The sequence below is a fragment of the Phialemonium atrogriseum genome (genome assembly GCF_030411735.1).
Source record: "Phialemonium atrogriseum strain 8032-3 unplaced genomic scaffold QBC33scaffold_10, whole genome shotgun sequence".
Lineage (NCBI taxonomy): Eukaryota > Fungi > Ascomycota > Sordariomycetes > Cephalothecales > Cephalothecaceae > Phialemonium > Phialemonium atrogriseum.
In genome coordinates this window covers 215,198-237,911 of record NW_026848147.1, presented here as the reverse complement: position 1 = coordinate 237,911, position 22,714 = coordinate 215,198, and the positions used below count along the sequence as shown (strand labels likewise).

Here is a 22,714-nt window from a genome sequence, read left to right as displayed (position 1 = left end):
TGTTACTGGTGAGCTGTAAGCTGGTCAACTACCTGGGTTGCGTGTTTGCGAATAACATACCTACTCACGACTTACACTTCTCCAGTGCAGATCCCGTAGACCTTCAATTTTCCGTGGCGGAAAGGCTTACCTGAATCAGCGCGCCCTGGGCATTTGGATCAAGACTCGCAGTTCGAGCCACTCCCTCCGTATATGGCTTCATTTCTAGGGGCCCTTGCATTACCGCTTTATCGGAGCCACAGATTAGGACCACCTTGCAATTGTCCCTCGCGAAAGACAACCAAAACCAATCAGGCATGCGGGCTCGGCGCACATTCGTCAACATATAGCTCATCTCAGGTATTACATGGCTCTTAGCACAGACATTGTTGGCTTAGGAGGAGGGACGACAGGCGGTCTTGCGCGTATCAAGTTCTCGACTTGCCCTCTCTCGTGACAAAAGTTGGGGACTTCGCTCTCTTCAGCAATCCCATCTCTCTCCGATTCCCCTTTCCCTTCCCTTTCCCACCCGTCTCGACATATTTTTCGTCAAGTTCTGCGCTGGGTACATAGCTAGGTAGGAAGTCCAGAAAATGTTTCCGTCAGTGCCGTCACCCCTGCAGTCTTACACGAGCCTCATTACGTAACATTACTCCACCCCAGCTCTTCTGTGCCCCGAACAGGTCGCCAAATGATCAATGCTCGCAGGCCACGTAAAGCAGGGCGCGTCATGGGCTTGTTCCTTGTGTTCCTCTGGCCAAAATGCAGACCTTCTTGATGTGTGTGGTGTGGGTAACACGAGGCTGTGCACAAAGATTGATGGAATTTAGACTCGATTCTCAACCTTCGAGAAGGCGCAGGGGATGGATTTAATGCACCCGTTTTCGTCCCATTACTGTCATGGTGTGAAACAGATCCTCCGCTTCTTCCTCTTCCCTTTGCCTTCTCATTAAGTTCTGTCGCTTCGAATCGGCTTCTAGAAGCCCAATAGTCAACCATCCTGAAGCTTCTAACGCACTGTCTCTTGTTTCCTTGAATTTCTGCCCGCGCGAACTACCCCGGATCTGCGGGCTCGTGCGAGGCTGGGGCATTCCTCTCCTGAGACATACCTTTCGGGCCCGTACCTAGACAGCGTTACGGGTTCTCTCGACTGCACTCCCCTGCCTTGAATGGGTTCTACTTCCAGCCTCGCCTGTAAAACTCCCTAGAAACGAAGGGCAACTTGGGCATTGCCGATCGAAGCCCATGTTGCTTCTCATCCTACGCCTAAGCTACGATGGCTTTGTCACCGAGTCAAGATGATCGCCATCAGGTGCTCCAACAACTCGCAGCGGCATGGGGCATTGCCAGCCTTGCTCCGTTATCGTCGCTAACCCGGCCCGACCCCTCACAACAATCCGCGGGCTTCCAGGCCCCTAATGATGACTTCCTTGCCGAGGAACTTCTCAAACGCCGCCGAATAGATGCCGGCCATGATAAGAACTCCCAGGGCGGCATCCGGCGGGCTTTCACGGGCAAGAAGAAGGGCTGGGAATCGCAAGAGGTCTTCAAGGCTCTTGATGCTCATGTCGAAAATGGTGGCTCACCTGGGGTGGCTGAGGCTCTCATCTCTAAGCTGATGGCGGCCGGCGGGGACTTGAATGTTGCAAACACCAAGCGTCGGACTAACCTGCTCACCCGGAGGAAGAGCCTTGAGTCGCTCGAGCGCAGCCGAGTCCTGCAGAAGGCCATCGGGAATCGCCAGGCGGACATGGTCGCCGCCCTAGTGCAGTACGCCGATCGCGTGACCCTCGACAGCGCACTCCCCGTGGCCATCCGTTCTGGTGATGTTGCGATCGTGGAACTATTGCTTCGCTGTGGCGCAAATGCCTCTCAGACAGCAGATGGCCAGGACGCTTTCCGGCAGTTATGCATTACCGGCGGCCAAGCGGACCTCGTAGGACTCATTCTCCAGTCCGACGGCCGCCCTTCCTCGAGCTGGGTTTCGCAATCGATGGTGGATGCGGTACGGAGGGGATGCCTCGACACGGTCCTCCGCCTCAGTCGATCGACTGCAGATGGGAACTATAACAACGCGCAGGTGCTGAAGGAGGCCATCATCCTGTGTCGGGTGGACATCGTGCTTGCAATTCTGACAGGGGCGAAGCCGCCGACCGGGCCAGGCCTCGATGAAGCTTTTGGAAGTTTGTTCGCTAACACGAAGATCGGGCCGAATGAGAAGCTGGCTCTCGCACACGGTCTCTTGTGTGCGGGCGCATCGGGGGACGTGGTCTCAGAAGCCTTGGTGCAAGCCTCCTCGGTAGGGTTTTATGAAATGGTCGACTTGCTCGTCTCGTACGGAGCGTCTGTCGAGTATCAGGACGCAATGGTTCTGCAGGCCGCCATCTCAAGTGGTAAGACTCATCTTGTCCAGTTGTTATTGACGGACAACACAACATTGAGCCGGGCGAACGCCTCCCAATGCGTATCGCAAATCCCCAAGGAGATCGTGCCAGAGGATCGACAGAACCTTCTAAGTATGCTGTTGCGCAAAGGTGCAGGCGGCCCACCAGTACACGATGCGCTGGTCGATGCAGTGGAGGCTGGGGATATAGAATCCGTGAACCTTCTCCTCACACAACACTTCCCCGTTGGACGACTCGTTCTCGGCCACGATCTACGGAACGACACCCGAGGAATTGTTTACGATGGACGACACGAGACCGCATCCGTCGACCATCGAGGGGGTCTGGCTCTGCAAATCGCCGTTAAAGCTAGCAATATCCCCTTGGTCAAACTGCTCCTAGCTGGCAAGCCAACCTTGGAGACCTTAGCCGAGATCTTCCCACAGATATTGCCCCTCTCTCCTGTCGCCAGATATGAAGTTGCTCAGTCCTTCCTAGCTACCGGCTTAAGAGGTCCCTGCGTCTCACAGGTTCTCCAGGAAGCCATCGAGGAGGAACCACCACGGAGGGATGAGCATCTCATCGGCTTACTTCTCAGTTGCAATGCCGATGTCAACTTCAACGCCGGAGCGGGAATCCTGTCGGCCATTTCCCACCAAGATACCAACCTTCTGGAAACCTTGCTCAATAACGGTCCAACAGCCGAGACTGCTGCAGCAGGGATACCCAAGGCACTGGCTATTGAAGACCGCCCGAAGCGGTACAAAATGATAACCCTACTCACACAAGCAGGAGCCGCGCGGGAGGCCAAGGAAATATCGGCCGCCATGGTGCAGGTCCTCCAATCGAAGCCGATCGATGCCGAGCTTTTGAACCTTCTGCTAGAACATGGGAAAGGCGATGTCAACTTCCTGCAAGGCATCCCCGTCGTACATGGTATGTCTTCCATCTTTCCGGCCCCCAAATCCTCGTCCTCGTCCACCCACTCACATGACATCTTGCAGCGGTTCATAATGGCAACTCGGCGATTCTCGAGCTTCTACTTCAGAAAGGGAAGCCCACCCCTGAGACGCTCAATCGCGGTCTCGATGCGTTGACCGAAATGCCCACCGACGCAGCCAAGGCAGCAAAATTCGAATCCATTCTACAGCGCAGCAATGACAAAGCTTTTCTCAGCCATCTTCTAGTCAAGGAGGTCCAGACGTTGGTCAAGACGACGAACGAGAAGCAACTCCTAACTGTCGTCAAGTCGCTCCTGTCATCAGGAGCCGATGTTAATTTTCACAAGGGGGCAGGACTCTGCATCGCCGTTTCTGCGGCCAATGCCCCGGTATCCGACCTCCTTTTCGCCGCCCGCCCAAATCCCATGTGCCTAGCGGCAGGCCTCCCCCATGCCCTTCACATTGCGGATCCCATGGACCGTCTCACCTTTACTAAGAAGCTAATCGACGCCGGCGCGCCTGCCGGGGAGGCCAATCGCGCCCTGGTCCACGCTGTCAACACATATCCCGACGACATCTCGCTAATCAAGATTCTTGGGGCTCGTGCGGAGCTGGGCGACGGCGAGGCCCTCAGCTGCGCGATACGGAGGGAGAATGCCGACGTCGTTGAGGTCCTCCTCCGAGACGCGTCCAAGAAGTATGTCGCCGCTCTCTTCAACGCCAAGTTCGAGGAGGCGGCCAAGGTCGCGCACAAGGAGAAGCGCCTGCGCATCTGCGAGCTGTTGCTCGGGGCGGGCGCCTCCGAACCTGTCGTCTCCGACGCACTGCTGGCCGCCGCGGCCGATGGCGACCTGGCCCTCGGGAAGATGCTCTTGGACCGAGGCGCCAGCGCAGACCATAAGGAGGGACAGGCAATCGTGGAGGCCTGCCGGGCCGGCGCGGCCGATGTGCTCCGGATGCTGCTGGGGAGCAGAGACGAGGTGAAGAAGCCCGTGCTGGCGAAGGGGTTCCAGGCCGCGACCGAGGCCGGCGACCTCAAGAAGCGGGCCGACGTCTTCCGCCTGCTGCTGGAGAAGGGCGTCGGCGGCGAGGTGGTCGACGCGCAGCTCGTGTCTTCCGCGAGGTTCGGGGACGACGGGACGCCGCTGGTGAGGCTGCTTCTCGAGTTCGGCGCCAACGTCAACTACAACAATGGCGACGCGGTCTGGACGGCGACCCGCAGCGCGATGATGGGCAATCTCGCCCTAATGCTCGGCATCGAGAAGGCCGGAGAGCGGCAGCAGAAGCCGTCGACGGCGACATTGGCCAAGGCTCTGAAGGCAAGCTGGAGACTGAGTCGGGATCCGCGGTATCAAGTCATCGAGTGGGTCTTTGCAGCTGGCCAGCCCGTGTCGCAAGACGAGATCCATATGACGCTGAGCAAAGCTGTCAAGAATGAGCCTGATCTGCGCCTCATCAGGTTGCTACTCGGCAAGGGGGCATCGCCGCTGACGAATGGGTGTCAGAGCCTGATCGATGCTGCGCAAAGCCTGTTGGTGGATGTGGTGGATGTCTTTCTTGAGGCTGAAACCCCACAGTCTGACCTGTCTTGGACCTTCAAAGAGACATTCACACCCGCAGCTGCTGATGTATGGCTCTCGGAACAGGGCTACCAGATCGCGAAGCGACTTTTAGAAAAGGGAGCCCAAGGAGGGGCTGTCGCGACTGCCCTGAGCACTGCTGTTGACATCTACGTCTCCGATCCCAACATGGATGCCCTCACCCGTCGATTCATCGATCTTCTAGTGCTCCATGCCGATGTCAACAGCGAGGATGGCTTGGTGCTTCAGAAAGCAGCGAGGCTGGCTGATCCCGAACTCGTCGAGCAGATCTTGAAGCAAAAACCAGGCTCTCACACTATCTCCCTAGCCTTCCCGTACATATTCGACTCTGATCTTGACGAGGATAGGATCCTCCCTCTCATAGCCCTCTTCACTAACTACCACGACGGAGAGGAAAGACTGGATGTGGTGTCTGCGCACGCCGAGTCCGGTCCGGTCCTTTTCCGAGCCGTCTCCCAGTTTCCGCGGTCGGTCAAGGTTGTGCAAGCCCTGCTCGAAGCAGGGTTCTACCGCGACCAGATGGAAATGGCCCTGGTCATGGCCGAGGTCGAGGAAGAGGAGCCGGTCAGCCTCTTGCTTTGGGCGCTCCTGCAGCCACAAAAGAGGGTGAGCGACGGGGTCGTCGAATTGCTGATTAGCAGCGGCGCGAACGTCAACTTTGAGACGCGCCTATCAAAGACCACGCCCCTCATGCTGGCTGTGCAGAACCGGCGACAGAACATCGTCAAGTGTCTTATCCTAGCTGGGGCAGAGGTTGACGTTATTGATGCTACTGGCAACACGCCCTTGACAATGGCAACTCGGGTTGGGGGTGATCTGGGTACCAGTATGATGTCGAATATCCTGGCTGCGGAACCCAGCAAGAATGATGGTTCGCTGCACAATGCTGCTCGCGAGCTTAACCTCCGCGCCGTCCAGGTTCTCGTTGACTTTGGCCATGATCTGGACTTCCCCAGTCCGATACATGGTGGACGAAGCGCCTTGGCCGAGTTGTGCCTCAATGCTGCGCATGCCGGTGCTCTCACCGCGGCCCAAGAGAAGCAGATGGCGAAGGTCATGGCCTACCTCGTCGAGCAGGGGACAGACCTCAGCCTCCACTCGGACGGGAAATCCGCCCTCCTCCTAGCCCTCGAGTCGCCCGATGCCCTGGCAACGACACGCGCGCTCCTCAAGGCCGGGATGTGGAAGCACATCAACGAGCCTTTCAACAACTACGTCGACAACACCTACACATACTCGCCGACCCAATACGTCACCCGCGTCCTCTCCGAGTCCCCCATCAAGCCCGCCCTCCTCGGGCTTCTCAAGGCCAACCGGGCGCGGGACATTTTCTACGCCAACGACGGGCCCCAGCCCGAGGGCGCGGTCAACCTGCCCGAGGACCTACTCCACGCCGAGCGAATGCGCCGAGCGCGGCTCGAGCGGCTCGCGCTGGAATCGGAGGACCAGGCGCTCGCGGCGGCGCGGCAGCGCGACATGGCGGCCGTGCAGAACCGGCTCCTGGCGGAGCGGGCGGAGCTCGAGGAGGCGCGGGCGCGGCGGCGGCATGCGGAGGAGCTGGGGCGGGTGCGGGAGGCGAGCGCGGTGCAGGACGAGGTGTTCGCGGCGCAGCTGCGGCGGGCGAGGGCGGAGCGCGAGGAGGCGCTCGGGCACGAGAGGGCGCTGGCCGAGGCGGGGCTGGCGAGGACGAGGCTGATCGCCGAGGCGCGCATGGAGGTCGAGGAGGGCGGGCGGGCCAGGATGCTGGAGTGGGAGCGCCGGGTCGGGGCCGAGCAGGTGCGGAACGCGAAAGAGCTGAGCGCCGTGCGGGTCAGGGAGAGGGAGGAGGTCGAAAGGCTTGATGCGGCGAATGAGGCGAGGGTGCTGGGGAGGATCGCGGAGCAGAGGAGGTTGGTTGATAGCCAGAATAGCCTGGCTGGGAAGCTCACCGCTTCGGGGGCTAATGGGCGGAGGCAGATTGGGTATATTACTGGGGAGCTGGACTAAAGGGGGCTTGGTATATGCTGATGACTCTTCTAGCGATCTCCTTTATTGGTACGGATTAGTCAGTTTCAATGTAGATGGTTCAGGGGTAATGGGTAGGGACAACAGCAATGCAATGGCGATGGCTCAAAGGCTACAATGGCTCTCTGGTGCTTGACCATGGCAATGGCTGCTTCTCTCTCTCCATGCTGGCGCCGATCCCTTCCATTCCTACATGTCTCTATCGATGTTCTTCGAAGATGCCGTCAAAGGAGATACAATATGCATATCAGGACACAGGGAATCGTCACATGTACAGGCAAAGAACAGACTTGGCCAGTAAGAAGGAATATTGTGCGTTTCCTGCAGGTACAGAATGTGAGCATCGTGGTGCCGGCATTAAGGGGATACCAATCAATGATCATTATCCGTAGACCCTACACTGGCCCTAGATGTTATTGAGCTCACACCAGCCCCCTTGCCTTAGAGAATCCAACCTTTTCCACTGCTTTTATTACTTCCTCTCCTTTCTCTCCCCTTGCTTGAACATCATCAAGGTCTGTCAGCCTACATCCCACAGAGCCAATTTGTTGATGATGTTTTTACCCCTGATCATCCTTTCTTTCCGACCTGCCCACTCAACTTCCATTGTGGTCACCTTACGGAACCGGCCAAGGTAAACGAACGCCGACTGACTCGGAACCGTACTTGCCCTACTGGCTCGCTCCTTCCAAGATAATCCACGGCAGATATTTCCTCGATCAACCGACTCGAAGATCCGGCCCATTATTCCTCGACCAACCTCTCTCAACTAACTACCTAACTACGTTACAGCCAACCAGTCCCCTGTCTTGGCTCCGGGTACATTTCTGCACCATATCCTTTCGAAGGCCGTTGCCGAAACTCCTTTCCTCTCGCAACAACCAACGTAGCCTTCGCCGGCGATATCCAGGACAGCCTCGCCAACCACCCGCTAGTTGACCTACACCTCAACTCGTACATCTAGAATTGGAGGACACCTTCAGGTATGGCATGTTCTCTACATTTCCGCCTCCTATATTTTTTCTTCTTAGGGCACCCATCTTCATCTCGCTGTCGGTGAGACCGGTACGCCTTTCTCTCTCAACATCCTGTCTCCACATCCTGGAGACCTCACAACCTCCACACCATTTGATATCTCTTTCGTACCTGGAAACTGGAAACTGATCTTCAAACTCCCATTGATCTTCAGCTCCCCACGTCGCAACTTCTATCAGTACTGTGCGTAGCATGGCATAATCGTGGTTCGTTTCTTTGGTGACTCACATTTCATCCTTCACCGAGACCACCATCCCGACCTTCACCCCCATTTTCTCTCGCTCCTTCTCTCCCTACCTCCTTCCCGATCGGCCTCGTCGGCCTCCTCCACCGCCTTTATTACGAACTTCGTCGTCAGGTTCTTTACCATAACCAATATTTCCAACCTGCTCCCTCTTTCCACCTCCAGAATCCTCCTACAATTTTATAACACCCTCTGCACTGGGTCGGACTCCCTAATCGTAAGCTCCTCTGGTATAACTGGCAGCATCTCGATATTTACATTGCATTCCCCATTCGTGGGTTTCTCCCTGTTCTGCCCAAACATGTCGATCTTTTCATTTCTAGTCTCCAGTTGGTAGCTTCTCCCGACACCCAACACAACCTGCATCTTATATTTGCATTCGCATACGCCAGTCGTGGGCTTCTATCATACATCTGATATAACCATCGACTTTTGCCTTCCCATTCCCAGTTGTCGGCCTCTGCCATACATCCGACCCAACCTTGATATTTGATCTCCCATCCACTTCGTCAGCTTCTGCTATACATCTAACAAGGGCTCCATCTTCAAATTCCCACCCCGCCTCAATGGATATCCCTCATACACAATTTACAATCTTGATCTTTACATTTATTCGCCTTTGACTTCACCCTACTAACGCCACTCTCAAGCAAATATCAAAGAGCTCACAATAACCCATGCCGTTTGCCAACCGCAAACGCTATCTCAGCTTTACCGGACCTTAGAGACATTTATCCCATGGTATTTTGACATTTTCATCATGTCGTCAGATAACAATTTCGACCAGGGATATTGGGAATCTGAGGAGGTGGGTTCTTGGCCCCAGGGTGAGGTTCACGTGAATACCTACTCCTACGATCAAAACGAACACATGCAGCACGACCATCATGTGAGTCTAGTTATCAGTATTCTCACAGCGATAGTATGGAGAAATAGGCCTGGGTGGAAAGAAGCTGACGCCATTGAATCATAGTCACCCCATATCCAGGAACAAGGCCATTGGGACGAAACATCGAACATTAACAGACCTGAGCTTGATCACCCCCAGACAGACAATAGCCAGCGCACTATCATAGTGGTTGACGATAGCGAAGACGAAGACAACCACAATTATCCTCCTAGCCATACAGGCTCCAACGCCAACCACGATGACCTTTTTGGCGACGACCTCTTTGGCGACAATGAAGAGGAGGGACTCTTTGTCAAGCAGGAGACATGCATAGATCTCACAGGGGAGACAGATGCTGAAACTGAGGCCAGACGAGTAAGAGTAGCGAAAATCGTCCACCTCTCTGGATACGACGCAGTTGTACCTCCAGAAGTCAAGCATGAAGTAAAGGACCCCAACTTTGTCAGACACGCCACCGCCGCTTCGATTGCAGTCCCTGCCTCTAGGACCACTGTCTCTGCTGTTCCCACCGCTGCCCAGCCAGCTCACAGCTCAGGCCTTGTGGCGGATCTAGACGCCATTGACCTTGATGCTGGGTCTGTGGCTGTGGTGCCAGATCTACCGAGCAGTGAGCAACCTGCTGCGCAAGACAGGGCTCGACAAGCTGATCTTGAGAGGCTGCAGAATCTCATGGCCAGACGCAGGCGACTGGAAAGGAAAGGGAAGACAACGGAGCTATCCAAACAGGAGGTGTACAAGCGCGCCCGTTGGACGGCCGAGATTGAGGTCATCATGGAGGACCTTGGGTTGGCTGACATCGATAGCAGCGATGAAGAGATGGGAGACATCGAAGATATCGAAAGTCACGACGAACATGGTGAAGCATCCATGACTCCGGGAACAGCTCTTTCTGAAGTGGACCAGCCAAGACACGAAAGGGAACCCGAAGCAAGTGGGAAACACCCTGGGTATGTCTCATCGGCCAGAGAATACTGGGAGCAGCAGTATGCAGAGCTTGGAGCCCAAGACAATGAGCCTCTGAACAACAATGGGAAGAGGCCTGTACCAGCTGATGGGCCTGCCAAAGCTCGTGCAGCAAAGAGGCCCAACTACTGGAACAACAAGAAGAAGCAGAAAAAGGGCACCTCAACTACGGCAGAGGAGGCCAAGCTCATGCGCATGCTTCGAGACGGTGACCCTCTCACGGCCAGAGCAGCTCTTGGTGAAGTCCCCATGCCAGGTGCCCTCCAGGCCAAGACCAAGGGCCAACAGTGGCAGCAGATGCTGGTCACCATTGCCAGCAACCCTAACAAGCGAGACACGAATGTCGACAAGAGGATCTTGGAAGAGGCTACAAAGTCATTTGGTGCAGGCATGTGCACGGCACAAGATGGGAAATGGCTCCTGGCTGGGATGAAGACCGCCCTCTACAACCACCAGCTGGTGGGAGTTAGATGGATGCTGGGCCAGGAATTCTCACGGGATGGTCCATTTGGAGGCATCTTGGCGGACGAGATGGGCCTTGGAAAGACCATTGAGGTTCTGGCCACAATGTCGGCCAACCTTCCAACACCCGAAGATATCAAGGCCGGCCGCAGGACTACTCTTATTGTGGCTCCTGCATCTGCCATTGCCCAGTGGATGAGCGAGGCTGGGCGTCACTGCTCATGGGCCAAAAAGATCTTGCATTACAGGGCATCCAAGGGTGTGGACAAGTCTATTTGGCTGGATACTGACATCATGTAAGTTCAACAACTGCTGACTGTTCCTTGCTGATTACTTTTTGTCCCTCTGTTCCTCACTGACAATGTTTCTGCGCAGGATCACCAGCTACAATGAAGTTGCAGCAGCATTCCCTTCGGATGAGACATTGAAGAGAATTGCCGGCATGAAGCTTAACGATGAGGAATGGACTGAGGCATTCGACCACGCACTTGGCGAACTGTTCTCGACGGAATTCTTCAGGGTGGTCCTTGATGAAGCCCATGCCATCAAGAACCAGTTGACTCGGAGTAAGGATATATTGATTCCATTCCCTTATCATGCCTCCCCAGCTAACAATCCCATAGCATCCAAAGCCTGCATGCAGCTCAGTGCGAGATACCGCTGGGCAGTGACGGGAACTCCGCTTATCAATTCTGTGGATGGTGAGTTATGACAAATTTGTGGGGGTGACATATGAATCTAACAGTTTGCAGAGCTATATCCATATATGAAGTTCATTGGGGCACATTGGGCAGGGGATTACGACGAGTTCAAGAGGAAGTTTGGCGATATAGACGATGTAGGCGACCCCTCTCCTCTTGCCCAATCGTTCCGGCCTCTTTCTAACAAGTCCACAGGATACCGTTCTCGAGAGACTCTCAGCAGTCGTGCCCAGCATAATGCTTCGGAGGTAAGTGCTGCCTGATTAGATTCAGTCAGAAGCATATGGATATGTCTCCTGACTTTTCTATGCTAGGCGAGTGAATGACGAGTTCATGGGACGGCCGATTCTGGAGATTCCTAAGACACATTCTGTCGAGAATGTCTGGGTTGACCTCTCGGTAGAAGAGAGATTGATCTATAGGTGTGTACAGTCCGAGGAGCCAGCCCCTTTGCCCCCCCTCTTTGCTTCCACTTATAATTGCCTCCTACCCCTTCCTTCTCTTCGCACTCCACAATACTGATCACCAGAAGACGTCTCGAGAGCCGCTTCTCGGACAACATCAAGTCGCACATCAAAGCCGGGACTGCAAAGTCCAGGATCCGCACATACTTTGCTTATCTCACGAGACTTCGACAAGCCATTGCCCACCCTTTCCTCCTAGAAGGAGCCCTATCCGAAAACTTCACCCTCGAGGACTTCCGGTGGCTGAGGAACCAGCTCAAGAAGCATGGTGGCAAGACACCCCTTCATCAGCAGATTGGGCGATGGGTGGATACGGAATTTGAGTCTCGCGACGACTCTGGAGAGTTTGGCGAAGGGAGATTTGGCCAAGAGTTCGACATGAACTCCCAGCTGGAGGACGCAGAGAGGTCCAAGACCACGGCGGACCTCCTATGCCGACTGTGCTATGAAATCCCGCAGCAGGCATCGATAACGGAGGTATGTGATGCTAATTAATAACCTCTAAGCTCACCCAGGACTACAATGCAGAAAGGGCCTATGCTAATAACCACAGTGTGGGCATGTATTCTGCCGGGAGTGTATTCGAGCCCGCGGAGAGAGCGCCCGACAGAACGGGTTAACCCGCGTGGCGACATTCGACTGCCCAACTTGCGGATGCATCATCGACGGCCAGCCAGCCCTATTGGAAAACCCCGAACCCCTGCCCGACCTTGTCGAAGCCCCTGATATGCCTCAGCAGCAGATCTCCGTTGACGAGCCCGAGCCCGAGCCCGAGCCCGAGCCCGAACCTGCTGTGCCTGGCCCATCTTCCGGCAAAAAGAAGGAGAAAAGGGCTAAGAGGGAGCGAAAGCTGGGAGACGACGAGCATCTGTTCCAGCCGCGATCGAAGGGAAAATCGAAGTGGCTTGAGGACTGCGACAAGAAATGGCCGAAGGAGGCTGTTGTTCCCAGCGCCAAGACCACCGCGGTGAAGAGCCAAATTCTCAGATGGCAAGCGGAAGCCCCAAAGGACAAGATCATCAGTAAGTTGTCCACTGTGATTCTAGTGGTTGATGTACAAGAGCATTAGGTCTGATTGTGAATAGTCTTTGTTCAATGGAAGGAGGTGGCCTGCATCCTCGGCCGGATGCTGAGTGAGGAGAACATCAAATTCCTTTACTACTTCGGCGGTTCTACTCTCGAGGCACGCAACAAGGCCGTGACAGCATTTCACTCGCAGGAGGAATTCGGGGTCATGGTAAGTCGATGAAACCCCTCATTGCACCAATTCTCCGAAACGGCCTCCTAACCTCAACCCCCACCCCACACACAGATCGCATCGGTGAAGGCCGGTGGCGTGGCCCTGAACCTGACGTGCGCCAACCGGGTCATCCTGGTCGACCAGTGGTGGAACAGCGCGGCCGAGCGCCAGGCCTTTGGGAGGGTCCACCGCATAGGGCAGAAGAAGCCCACGTACTTCGTCAAGATGCTGACCAAGAACACGATCGACGAGCGCCTCGCCGACATGCAGGCCGAGAAGGACAAGGCCATCGCGGCCACGCTCCGGGAGGACGAGGCGCATAAGCCGCCCCTGAAGCTGGAGGAGATTATGCGCCTGTTTGGGCACACCATGGAGAATGAGCTCGGGGAAGACCTCGGGGAGGATGACGACTACGATCACGGCGAGGAGGTAGGGAGCGGGGAGGAGGACGATGCTGGGGGGGACATTGGGGACCTCGACGAGGAGGACAGTGGGGCCCCCCGCAAGGACAATGCGGGCCTCTTGGAGGATGTCAATGGGGACCTCTGGGAGGAGGTCGCTGGGGATCATGTTGAGGACGATGCTGGGGAGCTCTACGAGCAAAACACTGGTGAGCTCTATGAGCTGGACAATGGGGACATCTGGGATGGTCAGCAGCTTGATTTTCAGGACGCCTTCGAGGACTCTCTAGACGGTTCCCAACATGGTTCCGACTATGACGCCGAGGACGTCTTGGGCGAGCCGGTCGAGCAGAGAGAAGAGAGCGTGGAGAGCGAGATTTCGGAGGAGGATGCCTAGGATGGCCTATGGTTGGGGTTTGCGCGATTCGGGAGCCCGGAGATCTGGCGGGACATAATATTGCATCCGGTCCCGGAAAGATAGGTATGGCTGCCACATACTAGCATTAATAGCATCAATGCATCATGGGATTCCACATTGTTGTCTTGGTCTGCCCCTGTCTTTTGTGCAGTCTTCATTTGTGGCGGGTGCTCCCCTTAGCTGTGGCGGGTGCTCCCTTTAGTGCTGGCGGGTGCTCCCTTGTTTTGTGGCAGGTGCGCCCCTGAAGGGTGGCGGGTGCAGGCTAAGATTGTGGCGGGTGCAGTCTAAGATTGTGGCGGGTGCTCCCTTCACTTGCGGCAAGTGCATCCCTGATTTGTGTGGGTGGTGGTGCCTACCTAATTTATAGCAGGTCTTAGTTGCATACAGCTGCTCCAGTTTGCTCCTTCCTGTAGCGGGTGCAGTCTCTAGCTTGCAGCGTCCTGCTGCGTCATTACATTATAGAGTTGGTTCGATTTGGAAAGGGAGGCTAGCTAATGGCAGGTGCCACCCACTAATTACCTTTTCTTTCTTGCGAATAATCAAGGGCAAATTCCTTCCCTAGCTAAATACTCCAACTGCTAACATTGGACCTCTGCCAAATTGATAAGGTACCTACCTAGCTTAAGGTGTTTTCTAAGAAAAAGAAACAGTACATAACATTACAGCGGAAAGCAGCGTGTCACAGTCTAGACTGCTCCTAGGACGAACGGAAATATGAGTGTCAATACATGAGTCGGCAGAAGAGCAGACTGCTGCGACAGCGTTGGATATGGAGAGCCACGAGGTGGGTAGAGGGTAGCTGCCCTTGTCGGGCATGTCGCCATTCGCCGTGATTACGTGCGGGGCCCGAATGCTGGAGATGGACAGCATCAACAAAGTAAAGAAAACCGCCGGGCTGTTCTCCGCGGTGACTTGGGATGATATCGCTTCCCCTTGGCCACGTATCGCGCGGTCTAGGTAAAAGCTGTGAACTTGGGCAAAGTTGAAATGTTTGACAGTCGACGGCAATGCAGATTGGCCAGGTTGAGCCCCTGTCAGTGCCAGGTGCTGGGCTGAGACAGATAGAACTGTGTCCAGAAGGAAGCGATTCCCCATCGCTATCTGAACTCTGTCTCCGGAAGGCAACCACAGATGTAAAGTGATGGAGCAAGAACATGGAAGTAAACCGTCATCGGTGTGTTCTGGACTGGAGTGATCGATTTGGGGGTGGTATGAAAGTAAAAGCATCGCCCCTATCGGCTGTGATTGCCGACCTCTAATCGTTTTATGCATCAACGGTATATTGTCTTTACCCATGCCTATATAAATATGTTTTTCCCCGCCCCGAGGTGACCGTTAGGTATCTCAGCCACTTGCCGAACTTCCTTATCAGGCTCCCTGCACGTGTTCATTCGACCCCGTCCTACGGACAGTCATGCGCGGCCAGGCAGAGAGGGGGAATCCCTCCGTATCTCAGCAAGAAGGACGATCCCTTCCATATCACGACGTGCCGTTGCATGGAGGAGACGAGCCAAGCATTAACAAACAAACCTACCATTCTCTGTGCATATTGCTGTGTCTATTAGGATTATCATCATGAGAAAAGGCGACATCCTTCCCTTCGGGGCCCCTCTGTGGGTGCCCGAGTCTACCAACGTCATCACTGTGCTCCTCATCGGATGTTCCATGATCACCTCGACGGTGAGTTTGTATACTACGTAGTCATTTGCCTGGAGAGCTGCTGGCGGAACTGACAACGACGTAGACGTTCGGATACGATGCCTCCATGATGTAGGTTGAGCCAGTGATAAGATGAGTTGGTTAAATTTCTGCGAAATTCGACGAGGAGGTAGGCTAACAGCAGCCCCCAAAAATTACATAGAAATGGCCTGAATATCTTGCCGTCCTACAATGACTACTTCCACCTCAACACCACCACGACCGCCCTCAACACGGCCACGCTCTACCTGGGCGGCTGCATCGCCGGCTTCGTCTGGGGCTCCCTGACCGACGCCATCGGCCGCCGGCCGTCCCTCTTCTGGGCCGCGGTGCTGACCATCATCGCGGTGGCGCTGCAGACCGCCGCGCAGAACGTGGGCATGTTCATCTTCGCGCGCGTGCTCATCGGCTTCGGCACCACGGCCTCGGGCATCACGGGCCCCGCATACCTGGCCGAGACCTTGCCCTGGCGGCGGCGGGCGTGGGGCTTGGGAATCTTCAACGACTTCTACTACGTGGGCGGGCTCGTGGCGGCGGGGATCACCTACGGCACGGCGGGGATCGACGGCGATTGGTCGTGGCGCCTGCCCAGCCTGGTCCAGGGGGTCTTTTCCCTGGCCTGCATCGCCATCATTCCCTTCATTCCCGAGTCACCGCGCTGGCTGGTCAGTCGGGGCAGGCGGGAGGAGGCGCTCAGCGTGCTAGCACGGACCAACGCCGGGGGGGACGAGAGCGACGAGGTGGTGCTCCTGCAGTTCAGGGAGATCTGCGACACGCTCGAGTACGAGAAGAACGACGAGGCGCAGCTGTCGCTGAAGCAGATCCTGCGGAACAGGGGGGCCAGGAAGAGACTGGTTATCTCGGCTACGTGCGCCTTCTTCTCGACTCTTGCGGGGAACATCATTGCTAGCTACTATCTCGGGCCCATGCTTGACAATGCTGGCATCAAGGACGTCACCACCCAACTGCAAATCGTGAGCGTCTACTTCCTCCGATAGACCCATGTCTGGCAAGGGCTTCTATATCTGCTATTTCGTGCTAAATATTACTAGAATATCATCCTAAATGCCTGGTGTCTCGTCGTGTCAATATTCGGCACCCTCTACACGGACAAGTTGGGCATCAAGGCCACCGCGCTCGTCAGCACGGGCGTCATGATCGTCGCCATCTTCCTGCTGGGCGCCCTGACCCGCATCTACGGCAGCTCGAACTACAACCCGGGGATCTACGGGACCGTGGCCATGATCTTCATCTTCATGGGCGCGTACAGCTTCGGGTGGACGCCGCTACTGTACCTGGTCCCCGCCGAGGTGCTCAACTACCGCATCCGGGCCACGGGGATGGGGTTTTTCAACTTTGTGCTCAATGCCACGGCGCTATGGGGGGTCTTCGCCTTCCCGTTCTCCCTCGAGGACATCGGCTGGAAGACGTACATGATCAACGGCACGTGGGACGTGCTGGTCCTCGCCTTCGTCTGGTGGTACTGGGTCGAGATCAAGGGCCTGACCCTGGAGGAGATCGATGCCGTCATGGACGGCGTCAAGCATTCTGATGTGCCGGACGTTGAAGTTGTCGAGAAGGAGGGCTACAAAGCGGCAGTTTCGCGGGAAACCTGAGACGGACAGAGTCATGCGTCCAGTGGATCTGTAGGTAGAGAGCTCACCCTAACCCTTTTTTTATTTCCTTTCTGTGTTTCTCTCCTTATTCTATTTCTTATTTTGTTGGTGAGATATTCAGGTTAATTGGCCCCAAGACTTGCAAACGTATCTGTAGCAAGGTGTGAAGGTGTATTGGTCCCATGAGGCATTAAGAACTTCGCGAGTAAGCCGGTGCTGCTGCTTTAACCTGTGCAGTAGGTATAAAGTCGGTATGCAGTGCTAACTAATTAAGGCGCAGCCAAGAAGTTTCCGTGCGGCGCGTAAGCACCAATCGGACGCATAAATACTCCTGCTCACAACATCAACAGAGCAGAATCTGGCCACCTTTCCCACCAACAGACGAAGTGCAGGAGCACAATCTTGGGCCAAAATGACCCTAGAAAGACATCCTCAGATGCCCGACGAAGAAAAACCTTGCTATCTCAGCGCGCTCGCGCCAGAGCTCTTCGAAAATATTTTGTCCCATTTGGACTCGGTGCGCACCCTTAGCAACTTGATCACCACCTCCCGCTTCGTCTTTCGGCACTTCGTGGGGCGAGAAGGGCCCATCATCTTGCGCATCCTGCAAAATGAGCTCGGCCCCGTTTTGACAGATGCCAAGTTCCTCAACCGATTGCGATCTTCTTCTTCTCGCACCCTCTCCAGGAATTGAGATTCCACGCAACCACCACAGACTCACTGAAATGCTCGCACACTTGGACAAACAGAGCAACACGGCGATCACCGAGTCATCTGGCAGCATATCGGGACCAGTGGGGATCCCACAGTTCAAGTGGCCAGCTCCAACGAGACTCCGAGATTTCAATCAGGATTGCATCGGTTAGTAGCCTTTCGAAGTCCCTATTTTCATGATACTAATCTTTTGAATAGCTCAGAATCCTAATTATTGGCTCTGCTCTAGCTCGTTTTATACAGGAGATGATTGCGTCGGTCTGGGCAATGCGCGAATGAGAAAGGACGGAGAACCGTGTCCCTTGAAGAGGACCTCAAATCTCGAAACTTCACGACTTCAGCCCTTTGTTTCAGCACCGAAATCGGCGGACTTTCTCTATGGTTACGTCTACTTAATGAGCCGCTGTTTACACTGCGAGCTCAGTATCCTGTGTGAAAATCGTTGCATCCCTCAACGAGATGGGCCACACTGTGAGGTACGGAGCTGCGATCAACCCAGGTGGCAGGGCGTCGGAAAGTATTGTGACAGCCACTACCTATCGTACATCTATGCCAACCGGAACGGCAGACCACGGTTCAGTTCCGGACTTACCATCAGCATTCATTGCAAAAGTACCGAAATATCTGGAACACTTCAAGCACAACGTCTTTCGAATGCCACTTAACCTCAACCTCGTTATCGAAACCATCCTCGACTACTCTTCCCAGGCACCGAATCTCTACTCGATAGATACCGAGTTTGCTCGCACACGGACCATCGTCTGGGTAACAGAGGTGGCCATTTCCGATATCAAATCACGGCGTCTTGTTGCCGATTACATCTCCCCGAAGGAAGTCTACACCAAGCGTGGCCAACCCCGTAGGCAGGCTTCATTGGCAGCTGCACGTTTAGCCGGCCGGTTATCGAAAGACAGTGTGTCAACGGTATACACGGTTTCCGACCTTGCTAAACAGATCGAGGTTATAAAAGTTCAGACGACCGATATCTTCGTCGAGAACAGCAATCGCAAGCATGCGGACCTAGACCTTGGGTATGCCAAAAGCGTCTTACGAGCAGGTGGCTTTAATAGTGAGGCGCTTTTACCTGTTCGCCGGGCCTATTGCGTACAGATAGCTCTGAAGGAGGTTCTCAGTCAAGTTTTCCAGCTTTCCACGTGGAGTCAACAATTACTCTACAGGATTCTGGACCCGCAAAGCCCCCCTTGTTGACCAGAACCATACTGCGGCAGTCGACTCGATCCAACTGGCTGAAATTATGCTCCTGATAGCTCAGCTAAGTAAGCCAGCACAGGATCGCAATCTGCCCGACGGCCTTTTATCTGGGCTTGAAAACCTACCAACGCTTTCCTTCGATAATCTTTCAAAGTTGACGCTAGATCAATGGCTGGCTATTGACGGGCTTAATGTAGATAGTGAAGAGACGGACGATGAGGATAGCGATGAGAATAGCGATGAGGATAGCGTTGAGGATAGCGTTGAGGATAGCGATGAGGGTAGCGATTAAAATGGAAGGAAGAGAGAGGCAGAGAGATAAAAAGTCAGGTAAATCAATATTGGTCGTTAAATAAGCATTCATTCCGCTTCTTATAACACCGTCTTATCAACTATCCTGGGACCCTACCGGGTCCCACCCATCAAAGAGCAAGGCATTCTTTGTCTTTTAATGTGTAGGTCTAGCATAAGGTAGCAATGCCATTGGTGAACAATGAATAACAAAATTCGCGCTGGCAAAACTGAAGAGATGGTGAAGATAGCGTGTGATTTAGCTTTTTCAATTCAGTCTGTTTCTACTGCTCTACTTAGTGATTGCCTGTTTCCTACTGCTCTATGCGACGATCTCCTCCTTGCATGAAATGCCGTATTTCTAAACGAAATACAAATTAGCATGTTGAACGCTTGCTTGGGTGGCTTTACTTACCTTGAGCTCCTCAATCAGAGGATCATTGATCTTGCTGCTCATCGGAGCGAGAACACCTCTCTCAGCGAGGGTTCCATCCAAGACTTGCTTGACGGCAACCGCGCATGGAATGCCAACTGAGTCCAATTAATCAATGCAAACAACTATCCATTCGAGTGCGGATGCTCACCAAGTTTAGCCATTGCTGAGTAACCACCTGGTTCGGTGCTACCGTAGTCGCAAAGAGTTGAAAGTCTGGTCTGCTTGGTACCATCCTTCAACTCAACCCCGAACTTATGCTGCAGACTTCGCAGTGTTAGCATTACATTTCCAGAAATGCTACATTTACATGCTTTGGAGTGTTACACCCAGGACGGTGGCTTGACACTCCAATCATGTCAGTGTTGGGGATTGTCCACTTACATCACAAGATCTCGTTCTCCCTCGGCATATTGCATCTTCTTTTCGAGAGTGGCGCAAATGGTATCCAGCGGGTTTCCTCCTGGGGAAATCTTTTGCCCCTCGGTGTTAGTGAAATCTTCTGATAAAAGGTCGCGCCGAATGTACACTTCCACCTGGCTGCCACAGCCAGCACCTCGAGCGAACAGGAACGGAAAACATGAATACTTACTTTCTCTGACGAAAATATTCCAAGCCATCTCAGGCCGGCCAAGATATGCTCTCGTTGCTCGTTGTCCTTGAAAGTGGTCTTGGCGGAGATAGCAGCGATGAGGTCCTTTTCATCTGATGATGGAGCAGCAAGGATCTGCTGCGTGGCCTCCTTCCAAGGGATTGGTTCCTTGCAACAGCTTTGTTCCTCGTCTTTGAGGAAGCCTATATCGACAAGAACCTTGACAAATTCTGGGAAACCTGCGTATCGCAGAGTACCTCTGGATACATGTTAGTAACTGTGTAGCCACTAAGCATCTAATCTGAAAAGTGTACCTGATGATGGTCTGCGCCTCAGGGATGTTGTAGCGCTCCTTATATCCGGTGGAATCTCTGTTTGGATATGCAACAAGAGCAAATCCTTTAACCCTCGGGTATTAGTATTATAGATCACAGAAAGGTTCGTGCGTTGAAACATGGTCTCCGGTGCGAGGCCACGTCTTCGGACACATTGTGGGTATGGGGTTGCCTACCTGGGTAGATGTGGTATGGCTTAGCAGTAGCCATTAGATCTTTGATCGTGGTATGTTAGCGTTCTCCCCTCCCGGAAAGTGTCGACCCATTGCCTCCGCTCATGATGTTCCGGTATGAAGTTTCTTACCTGGGCCTGCTACGTTGACAACCTTGCCATCTTGATAAAAGCTGGCAGGATTTCGCAACGCAAGTAAAACACCGCGGGGTGACCTTGAGCCCTGCTGTGTTAGCATCATGATTTCAAAGACTGTCGAGGCACCCGCGACTGGGTTCTGGGTGTTGAAATGGGTGGAAGTTGCAACTAATACAACGCAATGGCGCCAAATCATTTTTCAATAAATAACGGGAAGGGTTCTTACCATGAGAATTTGTATCCCAACGGGTTTCCAGAGTTCTCTGGCGCTGTCAAACCGCCGCAATAGCTTAAGAAGGAGGTGACGCGGCCTCCTTCTCTGTGGACTTCTTCGATGGCCTTGACAGCGTCTGAAAGGATCAGTATCGCACGCTCGGTTCATATCCTGCGTGGATTCTTACATAGATGATCAATTCCCGGATCTGTAGGAAAGTCAGTTAGTTCGCAGTGGATATGAGGAACAAGCTTGGAGAAAGGCACCCACCCAAACCGATCTCATTCATAACGGTGATGCCGGCATCCTTGCACTGTTGGTCGAGCTCCATCATAGCCGGCGAAACGTAGCTTGTGGTGACGACATGCTTCTTTTGTCGGATGGCAGATTTGATGACGGCGGCGTGGAAGGTGTAGGGGATCAAGCTGATGACAAGGTCGTGCTTCGCGAGCTCGGCGTCCAAGGCCTGGTCGTTGGTAACATCGAGCGAGATGGGGGTGGCGTTCTTGACACCGGCCGAGAGAGATTTGGCGGATTCAAGAGTCCTGCAAGCTGCAGAAGCGTCAGAAGCGTCAGTGGGCCAATCGTGAAGCATCGTTCGGCCGAGGGAAATCCATACCAACAGTCACGGAGATGCCCGATTCAGAGAGAATATCGAGGGTCGGTCTCGTGACGAAGCCAGCGCCGAGCATCAACACCCTACGAGAGTACATGGTGAGTATGAGTGTGTTCTCGATGCAGGACAGGTTGTGCCTTACTTGTGGGGCGCCATTGTCTGTGTATTTCGCAGATTTGTGATGATGACTCCAATATTGTCCGTCTGAGATCAATGACGAGGGGGTTGACTCCGTGGTAGATGCAACTTCACTCGGAGGGGTTTGTGTATTGGGTTGTTGAAGCTGCCGTCATCGTTGAAAATTCTGAGGTGGGGTTGCATCCGATGTCGCAGAAGGCGGCCGAAAACGGCAGTAAATTTGCGGTCCATCTACGTATCGAACACCTTATTTAACTAGCTCCTTCGCGATAAGGACACAACGACTAGTAGCCTCTTTCAGCTGTAAGTATCTCAACATATAGTTTGACGGGTATTCTAATTGAGTCAGAAGTCTACCTAGTTTAGTTAATGTATATACGCTCACTCCCCCAAGAGTAGGGGCAATGGGTCACTCTAGCCCACAGGTCTGCCCTGAGCGCCTCGACTCCCTCTTGTGACCTGGCTTGGAAATGCAGCTATTTTGTGATACGTATTTCAAACGCAGCAGTATATTTTATGAGATAGACAGGCGGAAATTCCAACATCACACTGTCAGGCTCAGGGGAGGTGAAGTGCTCCGTCAGTAATATTGATGCCAGATAAATGGGACCCTGCGGAATAATGAAGGGGAAGTCTGTTATCAGAGGGCAGCGGACAATGTGATAAAACAGACGCCCAAGAGCCGTATTGCGCATTGAGATCTCACGTCAGTACTCGACATGTGGTCCAAAACAACCTGTAACCCTAGTGGACTTGAGTCATATTACATTGGGTGTTTTCTACTCGTTCATTCTGATG

The 22,714-nt window shown here is 54.1% G+C and overlaps 6 protein-coding genes across 6 annotated transcripts; 5 read left to right on the top strand and 1 right to left on the bottom strand.

Annotated features, from left to right (window-relative positions):
• Positions 1–1,255: 1,255 nt before the first annotated feature.
• On the top strand, positions 1,256–6,891 carry QBC33DRAFT_514301 (uncharacterized protein; the record flags this gene model as incomplete). The annotated part of the gene is made up of 2 exons (XM_060426037.1): positions 1,256–3,299; positions 3,368–6,891. The coding sequence occupies 2 exons, from the start codon at positions 1,256–1,258 to the stop codon at positions 6,889–6,891; spliced, it is 5,568 nt and encodes a 1,855-aa protein (XP_060284224.1).
• A 3,074-nt stretch (positions 6,892–9,965) lies between these two features.
• On the top strand, positions 9,966–13,726 carry QBC33DRAFT_490230 (SNF2 family N-terminal domain-containing protein; the record flags this gene model as incomplete). Its single annotated transcript, XM_060425457.1, has 11 exons — positions 9,966–10,819; positions 10,899–11,089; positions 11,147–11,224; positions 11,276–11,361; positions 11,420–11,472; positions 11,539–11,646; positions 11,754–12,165; positions 12,242–12,400; positions 12,470–12,710; positions 12,774–12,925; positions 13,001–13,726. The coding sequence occupies 11 exons, from the start codon at positions 9,966–9,968 to the stop codon at positions 13,724–13,726; spliced, it is 3,060 nt and encodes a 1,019-aa protein (XP_060284223.1).
• Positions 13,727–15,322: 1,596 nt separating this feature from the next.
• Positions 15,323–17,061, top strand: QBC33DRAFT_618891 (MFS sugar transporter-like protein; the record flags this gene model as incomplete). Its single annotated transcript, XM_060432717.1, has 4 exons — positions 15,323–15,427; positions 15,492–15,517; positions 15,609–16,419; positions 16,498–17,061. The coding sequence occupies 4 exons, from the start codon at positions 15,323–15,325 to the stop codon at positions 17,059–17,061; spliced, it is 1,506 nt and encodes a 501-aa protein (XP_060284222.1).
• A 349-nt stretch (positions 17,062–17,410) lies between these two features.
• Positions 17,411–18,020, top strand: QBC33DRAFT_41386 (uncharacterized protein). Its single transcript, XM_060424121.1, has 2 exons — positions 17,411–17,922; positions 17,974–18,020. Exon 1 carries the CDS (start codon positions 17,474–17,476, stop codon positions 17,753–17,755), a length of 282 nt encoding a protein of 93 aa, XP_060284221.1. The 5' UTR covers positions 17,411–17,473; the 3' UTR covers positions 17,756–17,922; positions 17,974–18,020.
• QBC33DRAFT_41309 (uncharacterized protein) lies at positions 17,966–19,065 on the top strand. Its single transcript, XM_060424120.1, has one exon. It carries the CDS (start codon positions 18,235–18,237, stop codon positions 18,982–18,984), a length of 750 nt encoding a protein of 249 aa, XP_060284220.1. The 5' UTR covers positions 17,966–18,234; the 3' UTR covers positions 18,985–19,065.
• Positions 19,066–19,314: 249 nt separating this feature from the next.
• Positions 19,315–22,066, bottom strand: QBC33DRAFT_535956 (Saccharopine dehydrogenase). The gene is made up of 13 exons (XM_060427661.1): positions 21,921–22,066; positions 21,782–21,861; positions 21,433–21,714; positions 21,350–21,370; positions 21,175–21,298; positions 20,943–21,025; positions 20,815–20,853; positions 20,618–20,702; positions 20,304–20,562; positions 20,096–20,184; positions 19,863–19,978; positions 19,694–19,809; positions 19,315–19,639 (listed from the first exon to the last, which is right to left on the bottom strand). Exons 1-13 carry the CDS (start codon positions 21,932–21,934, stop codon positions 19,601–19,603), a joined length of 1,347 nt encoding a protein of 448 aa, XP_060284219.1. The 5' UTR covers positions 21,935–22,066; the 3' UTR covers positions 19,315–19,600.
• Positions 22,067–22,714: the final 648 nt, after the last annotated feature.